This window comes from Microtus pennsylvanicus, chromosome 1, assembly GCF_037038515.1.
Source record: "Microtus pennsylvanicus isolate mMicPen1 chromosome 1, mMicPen1.hap1, whole genome shotgun sequence".
Classification (NCBI taxonomy): Eukaryota; Metazoa; Chordata; class Mammalia; order Rodentia; family Cricetidae; genus Microtus; species Microtus pennsylvanicus.
Genome location: NC_134579.1, coordinates 187,667,687 through 187,695,549, shown reverse-complemented (window position 1 = coordinate 187,695,549; position 27,863 = coordinate 187,667,687). Strand labels below are relative to the sequence as shown.

The window sequence follows — 27,863 nt, the reverse complement described above, 5'->3', positions numbered from 1 at the left end:
TTGTGTTGGAAGGGTCAGGAAGAGATGGCATTTAAAGCAAGTTCTTAATGATAAGAAAATAGACCAAAGCTGGGAAATGGTTGCACACACCTTTAATCCCAGCACTTGGGAGGCAGAGGTAGGTGGCTCTCTGTGAGATTGAGGCCAGCCTGGGCTACAACGCAAGTTCTGGTACAGCCAGGGCTACACAGAGAAACCCTGTCTCAAAGAAACTATGGAGAAAATGTATCCATACTGAAGGAAGAGCACATGCAACTGCTGAGGTAGGAACTGGTTTCAGGACCCAAAATGACCAAACGACATGAGCTTTAAAAGCAGGGAAATATTCATCAGAATGCATAGAACCTAAGTCAGCTGCCATCCTTTGATAAGGGCTTTTAGAAATATTAAGTAGAATTTTGGTGAAAATGTTTAAGACTATGATTTTCTGGATCTCATGTGTTAAGGATGTACAGCATAAAATAACTTGAGGTTAAAGTGAAGTTATGCAACATTAATCAGGGAAAGCTCCTAGTGTTCATTCTCTGATGTGGAAAATATATACTGTATATAATATATATCCTTTTGTTATCCGGTTGACTCTTCACCCATGAAGCTTTTATTGGCCATCTGTCTGTACTGTTTGTCTCTCGAGATAGCATGCCCTCAGCCTGCTCATGCTTTGACTTGAGTTGAATACTATTTTAGTTTCTGTCTTTATTATGTCTTCTTTTCCATTTTGATTTTCTAGGGTTCCTTTTTTGTCTTTGGATAATAATCATTATTGAAAAGTAGAAAAAGTACATGCAAGTATTTGCCTAAAGTTTCCAAATTCCTATAGTATGAGTCTCAAAATTCTTTTTTTTCCTTAAAATTCTTTTTAAAAGATTTGTTAATTTTTATTTTACATGTGAGTGTTTTGCCTACATATATGTCTCTGTACCTCATATGTGCTTGGTGCCCACAGAGGTCCGAAGAGGGCATACAAATCCAGGTCCAGTAGTTTGTGAATCACTGTGGGTGCTGGGAATCGAACCTGGGTCCTCTGCAAAAGCAAGTATTCTTAACTGTTGAACCGTTTCATCTTTTTTAACCCCTAGATGGTTTTTTTTCTTTCTTTTTTGTTTAAGTATCTTATTTAAAAACTAAATAGATTGAATTTTCAAAAATAGCTTTAGTTTGATCATGAATAATTTTGGGGGTAGAACAGAAAATTGGAAACCAAAGAATTTTTAGTTTTTAATGGGTAAGTAACTATTGTCTGCCCTCTCATGTATTATGAGACTTATGATGATTTGTATCCTTTTGTGAATCTTTGAGAGATTATCTACTCTGTAGTCTTAAGGGTTTTTGGAGGATGTAATATTGAAGGTTGATTCCAGGGTATTGAACATGTAGGACAAACACTACATGAGTGACTTTCCCAGTCAGTAAAATACTTTTGAATATATTTTTATTAATTCAGTGCAAAATACTTAAATTCCACAATGCCCCACTCCCTTGGTTTGGCTATGTTTTGAGACAGGGTTTCTTCGTGCAGCCTTGGCTGTCTTGGAACTTGCTCTGTAGACCAGGCTGGCCTCACACTCAGAGAGATACGCCTGGCCTGCCTCTGCCTCCCGAGTGCTGGGACTAAAGCTGTGCTCCACCAGTGCTAAAATTCCACAATTTTTATTAATAAAGATCAGAAACTTTTTTTTTGCTGGAAATTTTAAGAACTTACCCAGCCCACCCTCCCCCTCCATTCTTCTTAGGTCAAGGTCTGAAGAACACTTTTTCGTGCCATACGTGTATAAAGTCTGGAGAATGTGGTTTATTAAGAATTCTCAAAGTTCCACATGGCAGGGCTGGGAGGGGTGCTCATCTTTTGTGTCATTCCAAGTTTCTAGAGTTCTCACAGCTGACTAGGAAGCGTTGTTTAAGGGGTAGATATGTAAAACTTAATATATCTGCCTTAATAGATTTTCAGTAAACAGATGGGCTGTTTATTGCTTACGGAGTACTGAGTTTTCAGTTTTGAGATTGTCTTAAGTTTTTGTTTTTTAACTGCCTGTGTTTGTGTCGTCCCTCACCCCAGTCTGTCAAGAAAGGGCATTGCACAAATATGCTTTATTAAGTGTGTGAGTCAGAGGTGCAGAGTGGATCCAGCATAGAAAAGAAGCATTTCTAATGTAGGGGCTGCTGGAGGGATCATTCCCTGCCAGAAAAGAAGAGGCCAAGGAACTACCTCAGAAGTCAGTGTTTGAGGGGTTCGGGGTGTGCCTTGCTGCGTTCAGTGATGAATGCCTTGGAGATGACTTCTGTAGCTTCCAGCTTCCAGAAATTCTCAGGCAATGTGCAAAAGCTGGCACTCGGGCCAACTTTCATATAAGCCTGCTCCTATCTTCAAAATTCTAGCTTTTCCTTCATCGTATGCTGTTCTGTTACTCTTTCTTGTGTAACCTTTCCTTTCTCTTAGTAGGTCACTGCCGTCTGTCCTGATGTATTGCTGACTCTGCTCTTCCTTTTCTGACCTCTAGAGCCTAGAAGAGGAGATAACATCAATTTTGTTTAGTGGAAAGGGCTTTTCTCATAATATGAGAGCCTCCTTCCCTTCAGCCACCACTTGGACAGCAGAGGGCGCTGCTGTGAACTCTAATGCACCTAGAGAAATGCTTTCTTCTGCGCCCTTCTCACGCTTGACTGAGGTGCATTTTGCTTTGTTTCCCCTGCTTCTAAAAGCCACTTGAGAGACAAAATTCTCTCTCTCTCTCTCTCTCTCTCTCTCTCTATATATATATATATATATATATATATATATATATATATATATATATATATATATCTCTTTCGACTATTTAGGTACCTTTTCCTCCACTTTACTAGTGAAATCACTGCGTGGGAGAAACATTCAATAAACAGTGATTTTGAACATAAAGAAGTAGATTTATGTTTGGATAATTTTTCCTATTTAATTTTTGTTGAAAACAAAAACTGACTAAATGTAGAAAACTTTTTAAGCCACTGAGGCCCAGATCTGGAGTTACTAAGCAAAAGGAAAATGTCGGCTGAGGGGAAGCTAGCTTAAGTGCTTTGCGGAGCTCGAGTTCTCGGAACCCAAATTTCAGGCATGTTCTGGTGGTTTGGTTTTCAAAACACCATACACATACCTGCCAGACTTCCTGAGCTAATTGTGTTGGGGTGCCGGTCTGGAATTCCCTACACTTGAGTTAAATCTGTCTAGCCATTTGAGGCTAAGTAAAGAAATAACGGTTATATACTGACCTGTAATAAGCCAGAAACATCTGCCCTAGAAATGCTCTGAGCACTGGGTATCTTCTTCTGTGGAGCAGTTTGTAGTTAAATGTTACTTGTTTATAAAAGTAGACTCAGGGTTTTCAGTTTGCATCTGAAACTCCTGGGTTTTCATTAAAACTGGAAAGGTGATTTTCTTATTTCGTTAATCACATGTTTACATGGTATGACTTTTGAGCAACTCAAAATTACCATACATTTCAGAGTAACAGGTTAGAGCGCCTGTGGCATATGTTTGTAGGTACCATTGAGAATTGTATCATTTAGATCTGTGTGTCCTTGTTGCTGGGACCCATGAAGTAACTGGTATCTATTGGGACACCTCTGAGTACATCAGTGTCTTTCTGCATTTATGTGGTGACCCCTTGAGTAAACAGCACTGCTGCCTGGAGCGGAATTACTTATCAGTTCAATCACTGGTAGTGTCATGAGGATGCACACTGGTTGCTCTGCTTCATTTATGCAAGTGTAAGGTACTATGACGCTTTAGAAACTCCTAAAAGAACTCTACCCTGGTTAATACTGCAATATAGTAATGTTACTCCTGTATTCAGTATGCAGGTATTACAGGTATTAGATAGAACGGTTAGCTACCGTATTAATCAGATAGAATTAATGTGCTGCTAAGAAATAGGTGTCCACAGGGTTTGGGATGATGGTCTTCAGTAGTAAGTTTGACCCATTTCCAGTATCAGTGGTGATAGTGAATGAACTAAATTCTAAGAGAAAGCATGTGAGGCGAATGTTGACACTCACCCAACTATCTGTATTGCAAATTGAGATGTTAATAATTGTCCGGAATGAATGTTTTAACATTAATAGCCTTTTGAAACCGAATATGATTTTGCCGATCCGAGCTTTTTATTTTTTTAACCCCAAGAATAGGATTTCTCTGTGTGACAGCTCTCACTGTCCTGTGACTCTCTCTGTAGACCAGGTTGGTCAAACTCACAGAGATCCGCCTGCCTCTGCCTCCCCAGTGCTGGCATTCAAAGTGTGTGTCACCACTGCCTGGCTGCCAAGCTAATTTTTAAAAAGCACCCCTGATCCAGGGGGAGAAAAAAAGGAAAGAGATCCTTGATGCTACTCTTAGGGTCCCAGCCAGTGTTCTAGATTCAGACTAAAGTGTTTGAGGAACAGGATTTTTTTGTTGTTGTTAATTTTTTTAAGCTTTTTTAAAAAAATATTTTATTTTTTTAAATTTCATTTTACATTCCATCCACAGTTCTGCCCCCTGCTTCCCCCCCAGCCCACCTACTGAAGAACAGATTTAAAATTTATCCTTTAAGTGGATTAGGAAGCTTAGGTCTAATTACACATTTTTTTTAACATTTTCAACTTTATAAATAGAGTTTGTAATTTTTTTTAAATTTCTTTTCAAGAATACTGGCTGTTTTTGTCTTTTTTTTTTTTTTTTGTAAGTGGTGTGGCATTTATCTATTGTCCTCTGTGACCTTGAGCACAGGTTTCAGGAGGGTCACTGTTCTGTGTTTGCATCGTCACATGTCTGTCTCAGTGCTTGTTGAGGTAAATGATACTGATTTGTGTCCCCGGTTGCTTTTTGTTTCCAGACTCGCGCTCCTGCATCGGAAGGGCCTTGCACTGGAGCCAGGGACACTGTTAAGGTTCCCCCTCTTCCATGTTAATGCCACGCTAACCCCTCTCATCTGCCTCATGTTGCCCTGCTTCCCTTTCAGTCACCATCATAGTCATCTTTGTGTTTCTTCATGACATGAATCTGCCATCAGTTAATTTGAGTTTCCACTGTTTTTATTTATTCATATATTTTTTTGTTTCCCCTCATCCACTTTTTTTTTTTGTACAGAGTTCACATGAGACTCTGAATGTAGTGGAGGAGAAGAAACGGGCAGAGGTTGGGAAAGACGAAAGAGTAACCACAGAAGAAATGAATGGTAAAGAGATGTCAGCTGGGAGTGGTCCTGGGGAGACTCGTAAGGTGGAGCCCGTGACACAAAAAGACTCCACCTCCCTGTCTTCTGAGAGCAGCAGCAGCAGTGAGAGTGAGGAGGAAGATGTGGGAGAGTACCAGCCCCACCACCGAGTGACCGAGGGCACCATAAGGGAAGAACAGGAGGAGTATGACGAGATGGAGGAAGAGCCCGGCCAAGCAGTCAAGGTAGTAGAGAGGGAGGCAGCAATGCCTGAAGCCATCCCAGACAGACAAGCAGAGGCCAGTATACTCCCAGTAGAAACAGAGGCCCAGGAAGCTGTAGTTGCCCAAAAGTTGCCTGGAGAGAAGAGTGTACACGGAGACACTGTTAAGCAAGACATAAGAGAAGAGACCGAGGAAGAGCAACACACAGTTAACGGAGAGGTGCCCCATGTTGACATTGATGTTTTACCAGAAATTATTTGTTGTTCAGAGGTAAATGGGAGTCTCAAGCATGAGCTAAACTCTAGTGCTCTTTCTCAGGGGGAAACGCCTGCCTTTCTTCACCTTTCCCCTAATTCTCCTTCGACTTTTTCAGCAAGAATCTGATATTTCTGTCTGGAAGAAGGGGGAAGCACTGCTCTGTAGATCTTCTGCAGCTCAGGTCACAGTTTCTAGCTCCTTGCTGCAGCTGGATTGCCTGTAGGGTAAACTTCCACAACCACGTCTCTTCTTCTCGTTTCCATTTCAGTTTTTCTTTGCATGTTTTGGGTGCTTTTTTGTCTTTCTTTGCACTACTTCCTCAATCACATGCCTTTTTTTTCATAGTGTTCTGTTGGAGTTGGTGGGTTTAAGTGCATGTGTTCCTGTTGTAATGACTGGGTTTGACTTTCTGGACCATTTTCTTACTCTTTCTTAGAACTGTGAGGTGGTTTCTGACAGTGGTAAGGACATTAGTTCTTGAATGCCACTGTGGTTCCTGTCTTTAGAGTCCAAGGAGAGTGTGGTCTGGTTGAGAGCCTTTCCTTCTTGACATCAAGGACTAAAACATTCAGCAGAAGTGCACTCTTCTTTTCTGGTTCTTACATCAGCCCTGGATGATTTGCAAATTGATTATTTTGTAGACTGTTCTATATTAGTTATGTCTTTTATTTTCAAGAAAGCGAACCTTGCATATTCCTCTCAAATTTTGTCTTGATCATTAGGAGCAATGTCTTTCCCTTGATAATTTACTTACACAGGAATGTCTCTTGATTCCAGAAACCACAATATCGGGATTTATCAGCCTTTGCTCTCTGATGGAGAGTGGCCAGTCTTTAATTGGCTTTGTTTTGGAGTAAATAGGTTGCTTTAAATTTTCACATTTCACTTCAGAGAAGGCCTCTCAAGAGTCTTTTGAACACTTTGAACTGCCTTTTCCATTTAAATAATTACACCTGTCGGGGCTTTTTCTCAAAGGAAGTGTTAAAATATTTAGTAGTGCTATAGTCTGGTATACTTGAGCATGTATGCTCAGCAGGGTTAACAGATAATTGAACCTCTCTGCAGGTTTAAAATCTTTCTAATGCACCACCAGTAGACTAATTTTCGTTATAACATTGTATTGTACTTAATGCAAAATAAAGCAAACTTTCAGGCAAAAGTCATTGAAAATAATCATACTTGAAAATACCCTTTCAGTAAACTTCAGTAGAAATATAGGTGGTTACCTTTAGTGCATTCTATTATCTTTCAGTTTTAAAATTTTTTTTCCCCAAAGTAAAGTATACATGTATCAGTGTAGTGGTTTAGGGCTGTCACAGTTGAAGAACGATGCAATTTAGGGGGGTCATTGTTTTACCTTACACACACACACGTAGGAGATATAGCTGAAGGAGAATTTGTCTTTTCTATCTTTTAGGTTATATTATCTTTTTTTTTAGGTTATTTTCCTTTTCCTCTTTTCATGCATGAATGTGTGTTTGGGTTTTTTTTTAACAATTATTTTTGAAGGTTCCTTTAAACTCTTATACTTTATGACCACTAGAATTTACCTTTCCCTTCCTTTTCCACCTTAGCCACCAGTGGTAAAAACAGAGATGGTAACAATTTCTGATGCCTCACAAAGGACAGAAATCTCCACCAAGGAAGTCCCCATTGTTCAAACTGAGACCAAAACCATCACATATGAGTCTCCACAGGTACAAAAGCTCAAGATTTGGACTGTTTGAATTCCCTTTTTGTTTAGTATGAATACTTCTGTTTACAGAGTCTTCTCCGTTTCTGACTTTGACATAGCTTTTCATACTTTGTAGCTGTTCCGGCAATGTAACCTGCTCTGTTGCTGTCTTAGATTTAGACAGAGAGCTACAGGCAAATGGGTGACCTCCAAAGGACTGGGGATAGAGCACTTCTAGTAGTGTGAGGCTCAGAGTTCAGTCTTTGGTTCCTAGGGAAAGAAAAACCTCAATTAGAGAGGAGAAGTAAGTGTATATCGATGACTTAGTTCTTACATAGGGAGCCATAATATGATTAGTTAAGAGAAGCAGCACAAGCCCTATCCTGGTTACTGTGGGACCCTTCTGCCTTGTTGTACGTATGTATCTATGGGTACGTTCTTGGGAAGGAAATGACCTAGATATGATAGGTTTTATACATTTGTAGTATTATAAGGATCCCCCTGCTCTGACTCCATGAAAGCAGACTGAATAAACTCATGTTTTATTCTAATATTAGAGACACCACATCACTTTCTCCCCTTTCTGCTGGGTCATTTTTCTTAGGAATACGCAGTCATTTTCATGGAATCAGTGTCAAAGAACTGTGTGCTGGATTTTAGGTCTGCAGACAATGGTTCTGCGAAGGTTTTTTAAATAAGAAGTCTGGAGAGATTGCTTAGTTTATATTGCTTTGCCACCCATGTTTGAGAACCTGAGTTCAGATCTCTGTTCAAAGCTGGGGTGGTTCATGCCTGTAACCCCAGTGCTGGGGAAAGATCCTAGGGTTTACTTGCCAGCCAGTGTAGCCAAATTGAATTAGTCATCTTCAGGTCAAATGAGACATTCTGCCTTACAAACAGGGTGACCAACGTTTGATAAGACTTCACAAACACATGTGTATGAACACATACACACAAACAAAATGGGTTCATCATTTCAAAATGGACCTGTGTAAAATGTTTGTGATAAGTGGTTTGCCTTTCTCTGGCAGGATTGCACTGAGGTGAAGGATGTCAGGTCTTAAAGTATTTTTTTTAAGAGTCTGAATGTGTATATGTATGCAGTATGTCTCAAAAACAAGTAGATAACAGTGAGGACTCCAAGAGAGACATACATGGGTCTAATCCACATGGGAAGTAAAAAAGACAAGATCTCCTGAGTAAATTGGGAGCATGGGGACCTTGGGAGAGGGTTGAAGTCGGGAGGGGAGAGGCAGAGAGAGGAGCAGAGAAAAATGTAGAGCTCAATAAAAAATAAAAAAAGAAATTAAAAAAAGTCTCAAGCATGTTATCCATATGTGCGGATAGATCCTGCATAAGAGCAAACAGGTTTCTTATCATGGGCAGGTTTGTGAGAATATTGTTCTTACGCCTGTGTTGTGGTAAGTACCTTTAGCAACACAGGTACCCGAGACAGTCCGAGAGGAATTTCTTTGTGTTGTGTTAGGAAGTAGGTACATAGGTTTGCGATCGTAATGTAAGCAACCTACCTGTTAATTTACTTTGTTATTTTTCATGTTAAACTCTAGAATCTTCTGCCTCTTCCAGTGTTAAAGCAATCAAAACAAAATAGCTCCTTTTAAAATATATACAATGGGATATATATATATATATATATATATATATATATATATATATATATATAGTGTGTGTGTGTATGTATATGGCATACATGAAGTATAGTCACTTATATAATAATATATTCGCTCATAAATGTATATACTCATGAGATGCCAACTATTATAAGAACTATGTAAGTTTTACAAAATATATTAGGGATAAGCAGATAACCAAATATTTAAGTTCAGTTTGTCCTCATCAGGTTCTGTTACTAGTAATCTGAGAAAATATTTACCTATTTTTACCCACCTGTGCTTAAAAAACAATAGCAAAGTCAGTACTTCTGGTCACTGTGGAAACTTCTTCACCTGGCTCTTGGGTTCCTTTTTCTAGCTTCTACAAATGTCCCCAGACAAATCCTCTTCACTATTGTTTGACTTACAGTCTCACCTTCACTTCATTCTACTTCCTGTTTCTGCCACAGGGTTTGTTTCTGTACATTCACTGTTTTTCACAGCTCCTCTTTTCAATGCCAGCTCCTTTCTGGACCATGAACCACTACTACCGACATGCAAAGGACAGGCAGATAGCGTCTCCTGCCAACTGCGGAATCTTAGAAGATGCATACTCAGTGGGCGGGGTCTTTTCTGACATGGTGGAAGTTAAGCATTACTTTGTATTTTTCCTCCAACTATCCAAAGATTGATGGCGGGGCTGGTGGTGATTCGGGCACGTTACTGACTGCACAAACCATCACATCTGAGTCCGTGTCAACAACGACAACCACACACATCACCAAGGTAAAGCAATGTAGGGGAACCCTAGGGAGAGGATGGTACATGGCAAACAGATCTTTTCTGTATTATTCCTTTGTTCCTATACACACTTCTGAGTAATACACAGCCAGTGCCGGTGAACTAAATGTCTTTCTTTAAAATATCCAAGAAATTAGGCTCCAACAACAAATGTGTTTTGAACCAAATTACAGTTTTGTAAAGTACAAGGGGGTAAAAATATGACTAGCTATATATTTAAGACAGCTACATGGACAGAAGAAATATTTTAATAAAATTGTGAGATGTCTCTCATTTGTTTAAAGTTCTAGTATGTTGATTTAAGACATTTTACCCAAAATCTTTTCTAAACATGTAATACTATATAACCAGCCCATGTAGTCCTTGGCCTGAGAGCATCAGCTGCATCTGGGGCTTGGATGTCTAAAAGTTATGACTTACTCCAGACCTATTGGAACCCTGGGGAAAGCTTCCAGCTGATTCTGATGCACTCCAGTGTAATTCAAGTCTGATTTTCTAGTATTTCATTTTGCTTTTATTTTCACATTGGATTAGTGCTTTTAGTAGTCTTAAATATATCTGTTATACCCTTTCCATTTCATGTTTCAAGACAATTTAAATAATAAGCAAAAAATAGAAATTTTGTGAATTAAAAATTCAGGTATGTTGGTACTCAATTTAACAAATGTTCAGGTGATAGAGCTAGTGATAAGCTTTATTTCTTAGATAAGTGCCACTGCGTGTGATTGGTGTGTGGGTTGTAAAGGTGATAGAGTGTTTTTTCGGAACTTTGGTATTGGTTGTGTGCAAAGGTCTCAGAAGATCTCTGGGCTTCTACTTCTCCAGCCTGCCCCAGACACTCTTAGCTCACACCTGACCAGTACCTTTGTGAGGCAGTTCATTCAGGGCCTCCTTCACCCCAGTCTTTCTACACAGCCAGTGTATAGCGTGTTCTGTGTTCATGTGCACAGCCACACTTGGAAGCAATCATCAGATCAAACTTTTAATGAAAATATTATTTGTTTTCTTTAAATCAGATGCAAGGTTTTTTTTTTTGTAATTTCACTAAATCAAATGAATGCCTTACTAAATGAATTTGTATGACTGAAATCAAGCATCAAAACTATAGTATCAATTTTCTAAATCAAAAACACATCTAAAATGTTCATAACTATCAATGCCAATTATTTCTTCTTTTTACTCTCCTTTTAAAAAAATTGGCCAACTGATAGGGAAGAAACTTAGGGAATGATAACTTAGATTATCGCAATGGAATTACTTAGATGTTTTTTTCATGGCATTTGTTCCATTTTAATCTGGCCAGAATCTTGGTATTTTAAGGACTGCTTTCAAGTCAAGGATATGCATGGACACTGCCACTTTAACAGTAGGTCTCTGTGGAACTGAAAAGCACAGCACAAAAAAGCACCCAGAGCCTGATTCTGGTATTAAGTTGGTCGAAGTTGTCAGTTCTACTTACTATTTTCTCTTCTTCTAATTTTTTTTTGTGACCTCTAGACTGTGAAAGGTGGAATCTCTGAAACAAGAATTGAGAAACGCATTGTGATCACAGGAGATGCAGCCCTTGATCACGATCAGGTAAGGGCCTTGCCTGTCCCATCTGTGTCTAGTTACCTCCTGGTGCATCCAAAGTATGGCGGAAGGACACCTCCCAGCCTGTCCTGTGAGCTTTCCTAAACACACCAGCACAAAACATGAAGTAATGTTTCTCTTTCACTGGGTTAACATGCAAGATAATGGGGACTTCTGGTGATCAGTAGGAATTCACATTGGCCTGGTTTAAAGACAAGTTGTTAAATATTTTAAAACAAATGGCAGTAAATGACAGTACCCAAATAAACAAACAAGCCACCAAGGTTTCTTATGCTTAGTTGTTGAACATTTTCAAGTGATTGTGTAGCATAAAAAAGTTAGACTAGTGACTACTAAGTATTTTTCCTGTGGTAATTTGGGGTTATAAAGGGAAGGAAAGATCTCATATTTCTTTCAAAATGAAAAATTTGTATTGAATCTATTTTTTTGTTATTTTGTTTTTAAAACCAGAACTATGTTTCAGTTCTAAGATAGGTCGATGCTTGGTTATAAAGCAGGTAGGTAAGAAGTGGGGCTGCTGGAAGCTTGGTCTTAGACTAGCTGCAAGTGATGACAAGAGTGTCTGTCTGTCTGTCTGCCTCCTTCCCTCCCTCCCTCATTTACTTTTCTACTCTCCTTTCCTTTCTCCTCCTTCTCCTCCTCTTCCTCCTCCTCTTCCCCTTCCTTCCTTCCTTCCTTCCTTCCTTCCTTCCTTCCTTCCTTCCTTCCTTCCTTCCTTCTCCCTTCATTTTCTTTTTTCTTAGTTTTTCTTTTTGATTAATCTTAATAAGGTATTTTTCTCCACAACTTGAAGAAAGGAATAGAAGTGCTTAGCAGACCTTTTCTGTTGGAGAATAGGGACAAGTGATAGACACATAGCTTTGAACATGGTACTATGCCCAGGAGGGCCGCTATTAGAAATAAGAATTGCTTGCTTGAGAAAGGCTCTGTGTATGACCAGAAAGGATGAAATTTTGTGACCTTTGTAAGCATGGTATTTTGATTACATGTTTCATAATGTTTGGGATCCATTTGTTTGCCTGTTGGTTTGTTGTGTTTTCAGTTTCTAAGGGTTAGAGATAAAGTTGCCCCAGATGCTAAGTATGAACTTAAGAATGGGGGATTCCTAGGAATTGAGTAGCTCACTTGACATGGAAGAACTGTCTATGGAACTGACACCTCTGCTTTCCCATACAGAGGGAGCTTTTGCTGTTTCCCAGTGGGGAGTCTGGACTTCCCTGACTCCAGGTGGAGCATACCTGACTCTTACTTTCCCCTGACATTCTTGCTCACGAAGTATTTATTAATACAGTGTTCTAGGCAAGAAGAGTATTTTCCAATCATTGTTTTAGTCCTTTTCCCTTTCATGCTTTACAATACTTGCCCAGCTGGGTATCCCTCAGGTTTTACCTTTTAACCTGTTTTCCTTGAAAACTCACGTTTATGTAGCATTGCTTGTAAAAGGCAAATATAAATAACAAATATGAAACACGTGGTTCCTAAAATAACACAATTCTATTTAAAAAGGATGATTCAGTATTCTGAACAGTTTATGTAAGAGCATACCATCTCTTTTATGCTTCAGCACTGGTTAAGTGGTGTCCGATCTGCATAGTTGCCACAAGATGCTCATGATGGGCTCACTTTCTCCTTAAAAAGGGATCCTTGGAACTCTGTACATTAAATGAAGAAATTGGTCTCTTGACAAAAACTGATGCTGGTCACATAGTGGCTAATACCATTCCCATTTTTTTCTAGTTCCTTTTTTTTTGTTCAAAGAAATCTTAGTAATGGAAGATTCCTTTATTTGAGGGAGACACAAAAATGTCTCACATTGATATATCTGATAGGCATACTCCCATAGAAACCAGCTCAGCAGCTCTTCCTTCTCTGCTGGTCATAATTTGCTGCTCCATTCCAGCAAGGAAAAAAACTACACTGTACTTACTCTTAGCATATTTCTTTCTAATAAAATAGTTCTCAGCTTGGTATGGTGCTACATGCCTGTTGTCCTACATCAGCTCTCAGGAGACTAAAGTAGAAGAAGCCAAGAAGTTCAAGGCTAACCTGACTATACTGAAACCCAGGTTTCCTTTTTTTGCCTATAAATTTGGCAGTATGATATTTCTCATGGTCTTTATTATTGTTATAGTAATATTTTATTAACATTTTATTATTACATTTAATTTCTTAAGCTGATATACAATGAAAGAAATTACAAGCATAACTTAAGATACAGGCTGAAGAGGTGACTCAGTAATTAAGAGCCACTGGCTCTTCTTCTAGAAGATCCAGGCTTCCTTTTCAGCACTCATTTGGTGGATCACAAACATCTGTAACTTCAGTTCTAGGAGATCTTAGACTCTGTTCTGTCCTCCATGGACATCAGCATACACATGGTACACAGATATACATGCCGGAAAAATACCCATACATATAAAACAATAAATATGTGCTGGGTGTTGATTATGGCTTGTCCTCTTCTCCTTTACTCTATAGGTTACCTAGATTTAATGAACAAAGCTCTAGAGTATACTCCATGTCTTTGTTAGGGTTTCTGTTGCTCTGAAAAGAAACCATGACCATAGCAACTCTTAATAGAGGAAAATTAATTGGGGCTACTTAGAGTTTAGAGGTTCATCATGGTGGGACATGGCAGTATGTAGACAGACATGGTGTTGGAGAATGCTAACAGTTCTACATTTTGGTCTTCAGGCAGCAGGAAGTGAACTGAGCCACTCTGAGCATAGCTTGAGCATATGAGACCTCAAAGCCCACCCCAACTGTGACACACTTCCTCCAACAAGGCCACACCTCCTAATAGTTTCACTCCCATTGGGGGCTGTTTCTTCAAACCACCACACTCCATAATTTTATAGCAGAGAAGAACTGTAACATGATCCAGTAATGTGTTTCCCAAAGACAGACACCAGAGCAAAAGAAAGGTTACACTGCTCTTCACTGTTTTCAGATACATAATTAAGGTGATCTATATCTTAAGAGGAATTTTTTTTTTAGGATTCTTTCCTAGACTTTGTTTTTCTGTGGGATTTTTTTTTTCTTTCAGAACTTCTTTACAAATGAAAATCTCAATAATTAAGGAAGATATGTCTCCCTCTTAAAAATAGGGTCTTTGCATGTTACATCATTTGCTCTCTGAAATAGAGGTATTCGTCTTTCTTGCTGCCTCATCCTTGAAGAGACTATGGAGCTGTGTAGTCACACTCTGGATCCTACCCATGTGCTGCTGGTGCTGACTGCTTAGAGTTGAGAAAGAACCATTAACCTTGAGCCTCCAGCTGCAAAGTCTTGGCCTGCTGTCAGACAGTGTACTTCTTCTTAATGATTGTTTTTATGGTTATTATTGTTCTTTATTTCTGTCCCCTATAAGTTTTTGGGCATTTTTTCTTATAATGTTTTAGTATAATCTTTTTAAATTCATACAGTTACTTAGAGTCCTAGATGACAAAAATTAGAAGACCTGGTCCCATGTCTTGGAGTTTCCAGCTGTTAAGTTGTAGCTACTACCATTTGTATAGATGAGGCACTGTACTTGTTAGTTGACATCATTTCCTAAATTCTTACAACAAACCTCAAAATGATCTGTATTGCCTTGTTATTAGTCTAAGCTTCCAGGTGAGAATTCTATAAAGCTCATAGGAAAACCACATTCTCCTAATACCACAGAGAGTACAAACCTGATTTCAAAGCCAGTCCTGTATACATCACCCTTAGAGGTACACAGGAAAGTCAGGAAGCAGAGAAAATGGCAGGCGATTTCTGAAATGATCAGTGAATCCAATTTGAATGACTCTGTTATTGTAAATGAAGACCACAAGAACAGTTTGGCTGGACCTTTTGTCTGGTAGATGAAGGTGCATGTATTCTGCCATCTTTAGGCAGAACCAAATACTCAGCTCATGATTGCTGTTCTTCTGATCCTGGTAGGCGCTGGCTCAGGCCATCAGGGAAGCCAGAGAGCAGCACCCGGATATGTCGGTCACAAGGGTGGTAGTGCACAAAGAAACAGAGTTGGCAGAGGAAGGAGAAGAGTAAGGTAAGTGAGCCTGGCCATCCACAGCCTTCCCTGTGACCACTCTGTGATCCTTTGCTATGCAGTTTTATATCACGGTCTTTGAATGATTTTCTTCGTCGTGTTGTTATCATCAAGCGCACCTGCTCAGATGTGTATAATCAGAATCTCTGTGGTCTGTTGGCTGTCTGCTACAAATGACTGCTAGCAGTCGACATTCCTTCTCTCTATCAAGCTTGTTATTGGAATCTTTAATTAATGTTCACACTGGCCACTGGAGGTGCTGTTACTTTTATATTTCAGAGAAATTTATCTTGTATGATAATGAGCTAAGTCTTTAAAATCTATATGTTAAAAATTACATATCAAACAGTGATCTATAAAGAAAGCATAATACTTGTATTACCTAAAAGTTGAAAGATCAAGGAGGGAAAGTGTTGATAAATGATAGTTAATTTAACCAACAGTAAAGGATTAATATTCTCAAAAAGTTAAGAACTCCAAAGAAGCTGGGCGGTGGTGGCGCATGCCTTTAATCCCAGCACTCGGGAGGCAGAGGCAGGCGGATCTCTGTGAGTTCGAGGCCAGCCTCGTCTACAAGAGCTAGTTCTAGGACAGGTTCTAAAACCACAGTGAAACCCTGTCTCGAAAGAACTCTAAAGAACCAGTAAGAGAATTTAAACACTTCTAGAGAAAAAAAAAACAGGGTGAAGATTACACAGGTAAACCATGTAAAAACTAAGTGAACTATAAACAAAAATCTTTGGTCTTACTATATTGCTTAAATTGGTGAAAAATTAAAGTTAGTGGAACACTTTTACCCATATGACAAAAATTTATGTCTTTACCAGTGTTGGAAGGTTATGAGATGAAACCATATTCACATAATGATGTATGTTATTTCTTAGAAGACAGTTGGGCAAAACCTATCTCAAAACATTAAACTGGCCTATCTTTAAACTACTTTTAAGAACTTAGGTGGGGGAGCTCAGCAAGTAAATGCTCTTGCTGCCTGCCGGCTAGACAGTCTCAGTCATCTCTGGGACTCCCTTGCTGGGAGAGAAACAACTTCTCTGATCTTGATGTGTGTGCTATGGCAGAAGTCTCCTTACACAATCATCTGTGTGTGCACACAAAATAAATAAAATAAAATTTAAAAGCAGTAAATTTGCTTAAATACTTAGGGATTGTTGTAGGAGCTGCGGTGGGCTGTGTTCCCGCCCAGCTCCGCCTGGCTAGCTTTACCTGAAATAATTACACGGAAACTGTATTTTTTTGAATACTGCCTGGCCCATTAGTTCCAGCCTCTTATTGGCTAATTCTCACATCTCGATTAACCCATTTTTAATAATCTGTGTAGCCCCACGAGGTGTGGCTTACCAGGAAAGATCTTAACCTGCGTCTGTGTCGAGTGGGAGAATCATGGTGACTGCCTGACTCTACTTCTTTGTCCCAGCATTCTGTTCTGTTTACTCTGCCCACCTAATTTTCTGTTCTATTAAAGGGCCAAGGCAGTTTCTTTATTTAACCAATGAAATCAACACAAAGCAGAAGACTCCCGCATCAAGGGATGTTTGCTGATATTCCTCTTCGAGGTCTATTATAGTGTATATTTTTAAAAAGACCTTGGTGTCTTCTCTTTCATTCCTCCTTTTCTCTCTTATTTTATTAATTTGTATCTTCTTTGTCTGGTAGTTAGTTTGGCTAACAGTTTTATCAATCTTACAAATTTTTCTAAAAGAACCAACTCTTTGTCTTATTGATTCTTTGTATTGTTTTGTCGTTTGTTTCTATTTTATTGATTTCAGTCCTAAATTTGATTATTCTTCACTGTACTCATTTTGGGTATGATTTCTTCTTTTTGTTCGAGAACTTATAGGTGTGCCCTTAAGTTACTAATACGATGTCTTGTCAGTTTTTTTTAGATGGTTGAATTTATCAGTGAGGGGCCTACATGTAACTATAGTGGCACTAGTGTTAGTACCAGTAACTCATTAGCATGAGACCAACCACATTTGGTTACTAGTAGCAAAACATGAGATAACTTAAATGACAAGTACTATGGAATTAGTTAATACACTAGTTGCTTCCATGTAATGACTGAAGAATTCTTGATGAAGTGCATAATTATGACATCTGTTAGGATTTTATAAAACAGGTCTTATCACATAGAGTACACAGTAAGATTACTTCTGAAAGCCTGTACTTTGAACAGTCAGAGGACAGATAACTCAGGGAAATGCTGAGGCCACAGAACATTCATCTTTTGCCTTGTATAGTAGAACTGTTTGCTCGTCCAACTGAAGAGAGTGAGGACCCTTACTAGGTCATAGCCTCAGTGCTAAGATTTTTATTTTGCTAATTTCGTCGACATGAAATGATATATAATTGTGATTGTAATTTTAGTTTTTTTTTCCACTTTTCTTGCATGATTCTTTGTATTGTTTTGTTTGTTTCTATTTTAGTGATTTTAGCCCTAAATATTTTCTTCTTTGTTTTTAGCACTTAAAACCTCAGGTTTATTTTTTTTTTAGAGGTAGTTTCTTTTCTTTTGCTGTTTTTATTGAGCTATATATTTTTCTCTGCCACCCTTCTACCCTCTTCTTGATCCCCATGCTCACAAATTACTTAGGAGATCTTGTCTTTTTCTATTTCCAGTGTAGATTGGATCCATGTTAGGGTTCTCATTTTTGTCTAGGTTCTCTGGGATTGTGAATTGTAGTCTGGTTTTCTTTACTTTATATCTAAAAGCCACTTATGAATGAGTACATATGATATTTATCTTTCTTGGTCTGGATTACCTCACTCAATATGATGTTTTCTAGATCCAACTATTTGCCTGAAAATTTCAAGATGTCTTTTTTTCTGCTGTGTAGTACTCCATTGTGTAAATGTACCACATTTTTTTTTATCCATTTTTCAGTCGAGGGGCATTTACGTTGTTTCCAGGTTCTGGCTATGATAAATAATGCTGCTATGAATATAGTTGAGCATATGTCCTTGTGGTATAATTGAGCATCCTTTGGATATATATACCCAAAAGTGGTATTGCCACTTGAGGTAGGTTGTTTACTAATTTTTTGAGAAATCACCATATTGATATCCAAAGCAGCTCTACCAGTTTGCACTCCCACCAGCAAAGGAGGGGTGTTCTCTTTACCCCACATCCTCTCCAGCATAAGTTGTCATCAGTGTTTGAGCTTAGGCACTCTTAACAGGTGTAAGATGGAATCTCAGAGTTGTTTTGATTTGCATTTCTCTGGTAACTAAGGATGGTGAACATTTCCTTATGTGTCTTTCAGCCATTTTAGACTCCTTTGTTGAGAGTTTTCTGTTTAGGTCTGTACTCCATTTTCTTTATTGGATTATTTGTTCTTTTGATAACCGATTTCTTGAGTTCTTTGTATATTTTGGAGATCAGCCGTCTGTCAGATGTCGGGGTGGTGAAGATCTTTTCCCATTCTCTAGGCTACCAGAATGCTTCTCAGTTTCAGGAATTCCCATTTATTAATTGTTTCTCTCAGTGTCTGTGCTACTGGGGTTATATTTAGGAAGTGGTCTCCTGTGTCAATGCATTCAAGTGTACTTCCCACTTTTTCAGTTTAGTGTGGTTGGTTTTGTGTTGAGGTCTTTGATCCATTTGGACTTGAGTCTTCTGCATGACAATAGTTATGGATCTATTTTCATTCTTCTACATGTTGATGTCTGGTTATGCTTAGCACCATTTGTTGAATATGCTTTTTTTCCCATTTCTATTTTTTGCTTTTTTGTCAAAAATCAGGTGTTTGTAGGTGTGTGGATTGATATCTGGGTCTTCAGTTCAGTTCCATTGGTCCTCCTGTCTGTTTTGAATGCCTATACTTGGCTGTTTTCAGTACTGTAGCTCTGTAATAGTTTGAAGTCAGGAATTGTGATGCCCCCAAAGTTCTTTCATTGTACAGTATTGTTTTGGCTATCCTGGGTTTTTTGCTTTTCCATATGAAGTTGAGTATTGTTCTTTCGAGGTCTGTGAAGAATTTTGCTAGAATTTTGATAGACATTTTAGCCCTAAAATTGATTATTCTTTGGGTATGATTTCTTTTTCTTTCTTTTTTTTCTTCAAGAACTTACGGGTGTGCCCTTAAGTTACCAATACTAGATCTGGTCCTTTTTTTCTCATGTAGTCAGTGCAGCAAAACTTGCTTCACTGTCTTCATCGTGTCCCATAGGTTTGGCTGTGCTGTGTTTTCATCTTCATTCTATTCTAAAATGACTTTCATTTCTTCCTTAATTCCTGTCTGATCTCCCTTTTCATTCGGTGGTGACTTGTTTAGTTTCTATGAGTTTGTAAACTTTCTGTTATGGTTGATTTCCAGCTTTAATCCCGGTGGGCAGATAAGATGCAGGGTCTTACTTCAATTTTCTTGTATCTGTTGAGGCCCACTTTGTCTCCAAGTATGTGATCAATTTTGGAGAAAGTTCCATGACCTGCTGAGAAGAAGGTGTGTTCTTTTGTGTTTGAATGAAAGTGTAAATGTTTGATTAATAACATCATTTAGTTCCAGAATTTCTGGTTTTGTTTTTTTGTTGTTGTTGTGTTTTTGTCTAAATGACCTATCTATTAGTGAGAGTTGGGTATTAGAATCTCCTACCATCGTGTATGAGGATTAGTATGTGGTAGAAATTGTAGTAGTATTTCTTTTATGAACATGGGTGCCACTGTGTTTGGTCTGTAAATGTGTACAATTGCAATATCCTCTTGGCTTTTCCTTTGATGAGTATGTAGTGTGTCCTTCCTCATCTCTTTTGATTGTTTTCGTTTTGAAATCTTTTTTGTCAGATATTAAAATGGCTACATCTACTTGTTTCCTGAGTTCATTAGTGTGGAATGTCTTCTTCCATCCTTTTATCCTAAGGTGATTTCTGTCCTTGACAGTTGGATGTGTTTCTTGAATGCAACAGAAGGATGGCTCCTGTCTACAGCTGCCTTTCTGTAGATGTCACGATTGGGTTTTTTGCCTTTAAAAACCTAAACATACTGAAAGTTAATGCTGCTGCTTCCTGTTGTACTTGGCACAGCCACACCAGCAGTAAATTTAGACTCTATATGACTTATACAGGTATCTCTGGAGTTTTCCCTTCAGACACTTTATAACTTTATGCGCCAAGGGAAACTTTTTCTCTGATCCAGTCTATTTGGTGTTCTATATGCTTCTTATACCTCGATAGGCATGTATTCCTTTAGCTTAGGGAAATTTTCTTGTATGATTTTTGTTGAAAATATTTTTGTGCCTTTGAATTAGGTTTCTTCTCCTTCCTCTTCTATTACTCATAGATTTGGTGTTTTCATGTTGTCCCAGAATTCCTAGGTCTTTTGTGCCAGAATTTATTTATTTATTTATTTGTAAGATTTAACATTTTCTTTGACTGAGGTATCCATTTCTTCTATTGTGTCTTCAATGCCTGAGATTCTGTTTTCCATCTCTGGTATTTTGAGTGATGTTTTTGTTGGACTCTCTAAATTGTTTTTTCCAGTTTTGCCTCAGTTTGGGTTTTCTTTAGCAGTTCTATTTGTACTTTCCTGACTTGAATGATTTTCATCACTTCATTCACATCACTTTGTGTTTTCACAGACTTTATTAATGGATTCATTCATGTCCTCTTTAAGGACCTTGAACATATTCATAATAGCTATTTTGAAGTCCTTGTCTTATGCTTTAGCTATATTGCGGTTCTCTGGGACTACTGTAGTAGGATTGCTGTGTCCTGGTGGAGACATAGTATCTTATGTATTAATGATTTTGTTTTTGCATTGGTATCTAAGCTTAAGGGTTTGGAATGACTATAATTTTAGGTATTGATGTATGGTCTTGTTTGCGATGGATGTTTTCTGTTCCTTATTTCTCTCTTGATCTTATGAAAGTATGGTGGCTGTGAGTCACCTGTAGGGAGTGCTTCCGGGTCCCTGCCAGGTTTGATATGTTTCTAGGTATTGGGCACTGACACAGGGAATGGAGATGGGCTAGAATGGGGCTTTGAGAAGGCTCTACAGGAAGGGGGAAAGCTGGGTCTGCCATGGGATTTGCATGAGTCCACAGGAGTAGAGACAGAGTCAGGACAGGTCCCTGCATGTGGTCTGCTCCGGAGCTGGGCATAAGACTGGGGAATTAGCAGTGGAGGACCAGAAGGAGAGGAAGGATATCTTACCTGATTGCCAGGAAGGTATGGCCAGAGAGGGTCGCCCCCTCCCCTTGTAGAAAATGCCTCCAGGTCCTGATCTCTGACACATAGGGATGAGGTAAGGGAGGAAGACTAGGAGCACCACATAATGGAGGCAGAGAAAGAGGACAAGCCCTGCAGGTGGGCTGCTAAGGGGCTGGCAATGAGATTGGGGACTGGAAATGGAGGGCAGGAAAGGAAAGTGGAGATGACAAAGTCTGTTAAAAATTTTTTTAAAAAAATTAAGACAAAAAACAATAGCCACCAAAAACACTAATCCCTTCATCATCTCAAGTGGTATTGTATTTTAATACATTTTTGAATAAATGAAGTATTTAGATTATTCCTGGAACTTATATTTACTTTGACCAGTGAATTAATATGTACATTCTTTGGTTCCTCCTGAACAATGTTAAAATGTGCATTTTGAATAAACCGACAAGAATTGGAAGTTTTGGGTTTTTTTTTTTTAAGTACCTGTCCTGCAGGCTACAGCTCTTGTTAGATTCCTTGACAATGTAATAAAGAAAACAAGTCTAAGGTCACATGTAAGGTAAACAAGCTAGATATGTTTGGGAGAATTGATTGACGTATTAAGATATTTAACAAGTACTCAGGAATGCTTGGGTGGGTTAGGCATTAAGAATTTGGCCCCTCTTGTCACAGGAGGGCTATGCTCCAGGGAAGGAGGTGTGACTGTTAAGGTGTTCTGAAGGACTGCCATCAGTGCAGCCTGTCATTTGGAAACAAGCCAGAGTGTGAAGTCTCTAGGTAAAGAGGAGTTCTCAGCACTTCAACATTTCTACCCTCTTACAGGCTACAGCTCCTTCTGGAATGTTTTCCTTTGCTGGCCAACTGTCAGGAAGCATCAGTTTGTCCTGCCAGCATCCCACAGAGGCAGACAGTAGGTGGTCCAAGATAAGCAGCAGGACCAGGACAATGTATATCCTATAGTCAGAGAATAATCGCTGTCTGCAGTGTATCTTTCTCTCCCCTCATGTCCCTTCCTAACCCGGAAGAAAAGCACTAAGGTTCACTAAGGTTTAGATAAAGCTCTGAAAGTAGGGCAAAGGGAATGCCCAAAATCGGTCAGAGAACAGCTTGCAAAGAACTTCCCAGGACTGCCTTTCTCAGCTAGTGGTGGGCAGCTTAAGGTAAGTGAGCGTTCAGTCTTTGTGACTTTTATGCCCTTTCAAGGCTGTTCCCTCTGCCAGCTTATCCCAACTGCCTTTTTATTAGGGCTCAAGCAGACACAAAATATTAACAACCTGCGTGTCTGGAGTGGTATATGTTTTCAGAGTCCTAATCAGGAGAGGAATCCCGGCTTGGTGTGATCTGTAGGTGTCACACTGAGCCACACACAGACAGGTGTTGCGACTCAGCTTCTGTTGGCTTCACCAGTTGTCTGAGCTTCAAATGAGCCTTTTTGAAATGCTCCATCCTGGAGTAGCCACTGCTGTCAGGTGAAGTGAAGTGAACTTCCTTCTTATCGGAGCAGTGAGAGCCAGAGTAGGAAATGATGGAGGAGGAGTGGCAGCACCTGCATTTCCTCCATCCGTTTATTTGTTTATAGGGCATAATGTCTTAGTACTCATTTGATATTACCTAACTGTTGTTTTTAAGATATATCAAATATTTTTCTATTTTATTTGTTTAGTTGCACTAGTCTATTATTTAAAATTAGAACCATGTTACATTTAGTATTTATTATAGATTGATTATTCATGCACTGCTTTTACACTAAAATAGAAAAGCTGGCTAGGGTTGTATATAATTTTAGGCACAGTCAGTTTTGTCTGAACTGCTGTGGGATGTCAATATGGTGTTATAGATGTGGGTTAAACATTGCCTAAAAGAAGAGGTCAGGATGTCATTGCTGTCACCCACACAGCACCACCAGCTAGTCCTATTTCCTACCCAGGGTGTGGCATTGGATATAGTCATTAGTGACAGCTTTTCCATATGAAACTGTTTTTGTCTGTCATTAAAGAGAGGTTATAACTTTAAAGGGGCAGAGACTGAAGACAATATTAAGGTCCTGCTCCGAGAGGTAGGCTGTCCTTTTTACATGGCACATGACTGCACTCATTTACACAGACACGGTTCTGAAAAGCCTTAGAAGTCTTTGTCAGAGCTTCAGAGATTGGAAAAACATCTTTTTAAAGGAAACAAGGGCCCCTCTGGATATCACAGAGAGCAACTAACCAACCAAAGAGAACAGAAAAATGAGCCTGGTGTTTTCTGCATATATAAGAGAATTGGAAAATGGAAATAGTCAAAATAGAAATTAGTGCTTGGCTCTAGAGACAGCACACATCTGGGTTTTCATTCCCAAGCCCTGTCCATCAGGTTACATTACAGCTTAATCTTTTCACTTTGGGATTCATTAATCTATACTGTGACCATCTTGTGGCCAAGACCCTATGGTGTCTATGAGAAGGAAATGAGCAGGAACAGAGACCCGCATACTTTGATGGGTAGTCTAGATAAAGGCAGTTAATAGTAACACCTTCCTATGTAGAGCACTGGGATAATCAGATGGAGATGGAGAGAAAGGAAAACGACCAGACCAGTGGAAGGGATGTTGGATAGAGCAAATCCTACTCTGCAGTTGTATCCAGGTTCTAAAAGAGCAGGAAAGATTTGCTAAAAACAAGTGTGCCTTCCCTTCTATATTACTTGTTACTTGGTAGGTCTTTGCATAGGATATTTGAGTGCAGCAATCACATGTTTACCACTGTATGTTAGTAATATATATCAATAGTGTATATGATTGGTTGGTTTGTTGTTTGATTGATTGAAAGTGAGCTAGAATCAAAACAACTCTGAGATTCCATCTTAACACCTGTAAGAATGGCCAAGATCAAAAACACTGATGACAACTTATGCTGGAGAGGTTGTGGGGGAAAGGGAACACTTCTGCATTGCTGGTGGGAATGCAAGCTGGTACAGCCCCTTTGGATGTCAGTGTGGCGATTTCTCAGAAAAGTAGGAAACAACCTTCCTCAATAATACCACTTTTGGGTCTATAGCCAAAGGATGCTCAATCGTGCCACAAGAACATGTGCTCAACTATGTTCATAGCAGCTCTGTTTGTCATAGCCAGAACCTGGAAACAACCTAAATGCCCCTCTACTGAAGAATGGATAAGGAAAATGTGGTACATTTACACAATGGAGTACTACACAATAGAAAAAAATAACGACGTCTTGAATTTTGCAGGAAAATGGATGGAGCTATTTTGAGTGAGGTAACCCAGACACAGAGAGACAGTTATTACATGTACTCACTCATGGGTGGTTTTTAAACATAAAGCAAAGAAAACCAGCCTACAAACCACATGCCCAGAGAATTTAGACAACAGTGAGGACACTAAGAGAGACTTAACGTAGATCTGATCTACATGGAAAATAAAAAAAGACAAGATCTCGTGGGTAAATTGGGAGCATGGGGACCTTGGGAGGATAGGGTTGAAGGAAAGAGGGGAGAGGCAGGGAGGGGAGCAGAGAAAAATGTAGATCTCAATAAAAATCAATTAAAAAAAAAGAAAGTGTGCTAGATTATATAGTGTCCTATAACAGGGAAACCGTAGTACTGGGATCAAAAGTGTGTGACTCCCAAACACTGGGATTAAAGATGTGAACCACCACCACCTGGATCTATCTATGGATTGATAGTGGGTATCCCAGGGTTGCCTTGAACTCACAGAGATCTGTCTGCCTCTGTCTCCTGTAGGAGGAGGGCCCACTTGTTCGTCCTGGCCACCCAGGTCATTTAGACCAGAAATAATCACACAGAAACTATATTAATTAAATCACTGCTTGGCCCATTAGCTCTGGCTTCTTATTGGCTAACTATTAATTTAACCCATTTCTATTAATCTGTATATCACCATGAGGTCATAGCCTACCAGCAAAGTTTCAGCATATATAGCTCCACCAGCTCCATGGCGTCTATCTCTGACCCTGCCTCCTTTTCCTCCCAGCATACAGCCTAGCTTTCCCTACCTAGTTCTGTTCTTCCCTGCTGTAGGCTCAAAGCATATTTTTATTTATTAACCAATAAAAGCAACACATAGACAGAAGGACCTCCCACACCAGTCTCCTGAGTTCTGGGATTAAAGGTGTATGCCACTTCTCCCTGGCCTGTATGACTGCTTTGCCCTCTGATCTTCAGACAAGTTTTATTTATTAAAACACGAATAATACACCTCTATACTCTATACCTTCTGTGTCTCTTCACTTGTTCTCAGCACCTAAAGTAATCTTCCCTGTTCATCTTAATGAAGTAGAAACAGACTGACTTTCCCCAAATCTAGCTTAAAGCCTGCACTGGTTAACTTTTATTTCTATAGCAGTGCACTTCACCTGAAGGGGAGCTATGTGTCACTACTCCTATTAGATGCCTGGAACCAAATAGTACTGAATCCTCCATGTACTCGCCCCCATTTGCCTTTTCAGTTAAGGGACACCCTTTATGACTTCCTTTTAGTGTATCTGAATTGCAAATACCTCTCTGCTCAGGAGCTTTGGGACCATTAATAAAGGAAATAGGGGCTCCTTGAATGCAGCCTCTATGAGGCCATGACATTTGACCTAATAATCAACAGAGCTGCTAAGTGATGAGTGGGTAAGTAGCATATCTATACTGACTCATAGTCGGGGTGGGGCTGGGGAGCACATTGTGCTACTCAGAATAGCCCTCAGTTTCAAACTTTAGTTTTGAATTTCCCATTTAATGTTTTTGGACCACAGTTGACTCTAGGTACCTGCAACTGCAGAAGGGAAAACCAGATAACAGACATTGGGATGGGGTGGGGGTGGGGTTACACTATGTGTGTCGTCTCTTTTGTGGTAATTACATCATGTAGTATGGTCTTTGTTGCGAGCTCTATACTTGCCAATTTCCCAGAAATTGTAAGGCATCTAAGTTTTGGAATGAGCTGTTACGTTTATTTCCTGTTAACGTAGGCAGATAACTGTTGATTATTTGATTGAAAAGTTTGATTACTTAACTTTCTATTTAAGTCTGTTTTTGGAATAAGCTTTATGTCTTTTTTATTTGTTTTTCTTTCCTAGAGAGTCATTTTTTTTTAAAAGCAACCTTCAACTTCATGAATCTGAAGAACTTTGACCATTCCAAGTCTTAATGCCACACCACTACTCCAGCAGTTTTGTGCTACAACTGGTAACGATGGCCAGAAGCCTGAAGAATTAAAATGCCAACACCAAACCTTACCTTAACAGCTCTGGTCCATACTGTTCCTGTGTATCTCTAATATTATTTGTTTTATAACCACTTCTAAATATTCTTGCTTCCTCTTTTCTTTCTGTCTTTTTTTCTTTTTTAATTCTTTGGTTTTTGTTAAGAGTTTTGTATTTGTTTCCTTTTCCTACCTGTTTTTTATGACTCATTTGCTCAAATGACAGTGAACAAAGCCAGCTCGGGCTGGTAAGGTGCTGTTCACTTGAACAGGTGCTGTTATATGGAAAGGAAACTCTGACTAATTTAGATAGTGGTTTTCTCTCTTTGAAGTAGTTTCCATTGTACTCGTACAGTCGGTGTCTGCCGTTTTCAGACTGCAGTGAATGTCCTGCACGAGGACAGATTAATACCAATTCGGAGCATTTCTTACATCTTGAAATATTTCTAATATTTGGGAATTTCACTATGGATGACTTTTATATTGACTTTCCAGTCCTGTGATTTTGTATTTTAGTAAAGTCAGAGACTCTCTAGACTGGAGAATTATGAAGCTCACTGACCAAGCACTGTGTTCAGAGACCATCACCCACAGTGCAGTACTTCTCAGACATATGCTTTGCCACAGCATTCCAGAACAGGAGGAGAACCACAGAACGTGCCCTTCTCTTTTCCTACTAAAAGAAAATCAGGCAGCTTAAATTAAAGCCTTAGTGCTTTCTGTCTTAACCTTTCCAGTTTCAGTACTTCCCATTATTTGAACACTTGAGTAGAACACTTGCTTTGTATTAAACTTTGTCTACATGTAAAACTGACCTTTTGTTACTGCGCAGATATATCTCTTTAAGATAGTTTGATAACTCACAGGTTTGAAGATGCTGGGGATAAGAGGGTTGGGAACAGTGGTGGGGGGTTCTGTTGGTTATATGAAAGCTATTCCATTTAAAGCTGACACCAGAGACCTGATAGGGACTTATTAACTGTATTGAACATGTCTTTCATTTGCTTTTGACTGTATAGTTAATGATGCCAGGTTAGATTTATAGCAGCTTCAAGTTGTATTAAATGATATTTTGCTTTATGTAATACTGTTATAAAATAAAACTTTGTTTATTCTATAAA

The 27,863-nt window shown here is 39.1% G+C and overlaps 1 protein-coding gene across 39 annotated transcripts in view; it reads left to right on the top strand.

Annotated features, from left to right (window-relative positions):
* Positions 1 to 27,863, top strand: part of Epb41l2 (erythrocyte membrane protein band 4.1 like 2) — a 171,032-nt gene extending 143,169 nt beyond the window's left edge. For 5 of the 39 annotated variants that reach the window (XM_075947154.1, XM_075947107.1, XM_075947124.1 and 2 more), the window contains 8 exons: positions 2,499 to 2,666; positions 4,845 to 4,898; positions 5,099 to 5,659; positions 7,222 to 7,344; positions 9,623 to 9,721; positions 11,234 to 11,314; positions 15,257 to 15,365; positions 26,618 to 27,863. In XM_075947154.1, the coding sequence (XP_075803269.1) occupies positions 2,499 to 2,666; positions 4,845 to 4,898; positions 5,099 to 5,659; positions 7,222 to 7,344; positions 9,623 to 9,721; positions 11,234 to 11,314; positions 15,257 to 15,364 (1,194 nt within the window). In that variant the 3' untranslated portion in view covers position 15,365; positions 26,618 to 27,863. Of the gene's footprint in view, positions 1 to 2,498; positions 2,667 to 4,844; positions 4,899 to 5,098; positions 5,660 to 5,762; positions 5,872 to 7,221; positions 7,345 to 9,622; positions 9,722 to 11,233; positions 11,315 to 15,256; positions 15,370 to 26,617 lie in introns of those variants that run through there. The other 34 variants (XM_075947237.1, XM_075947221.1, XM_075947219.1 and 31 more) reach the window with 17 other exon arrangements.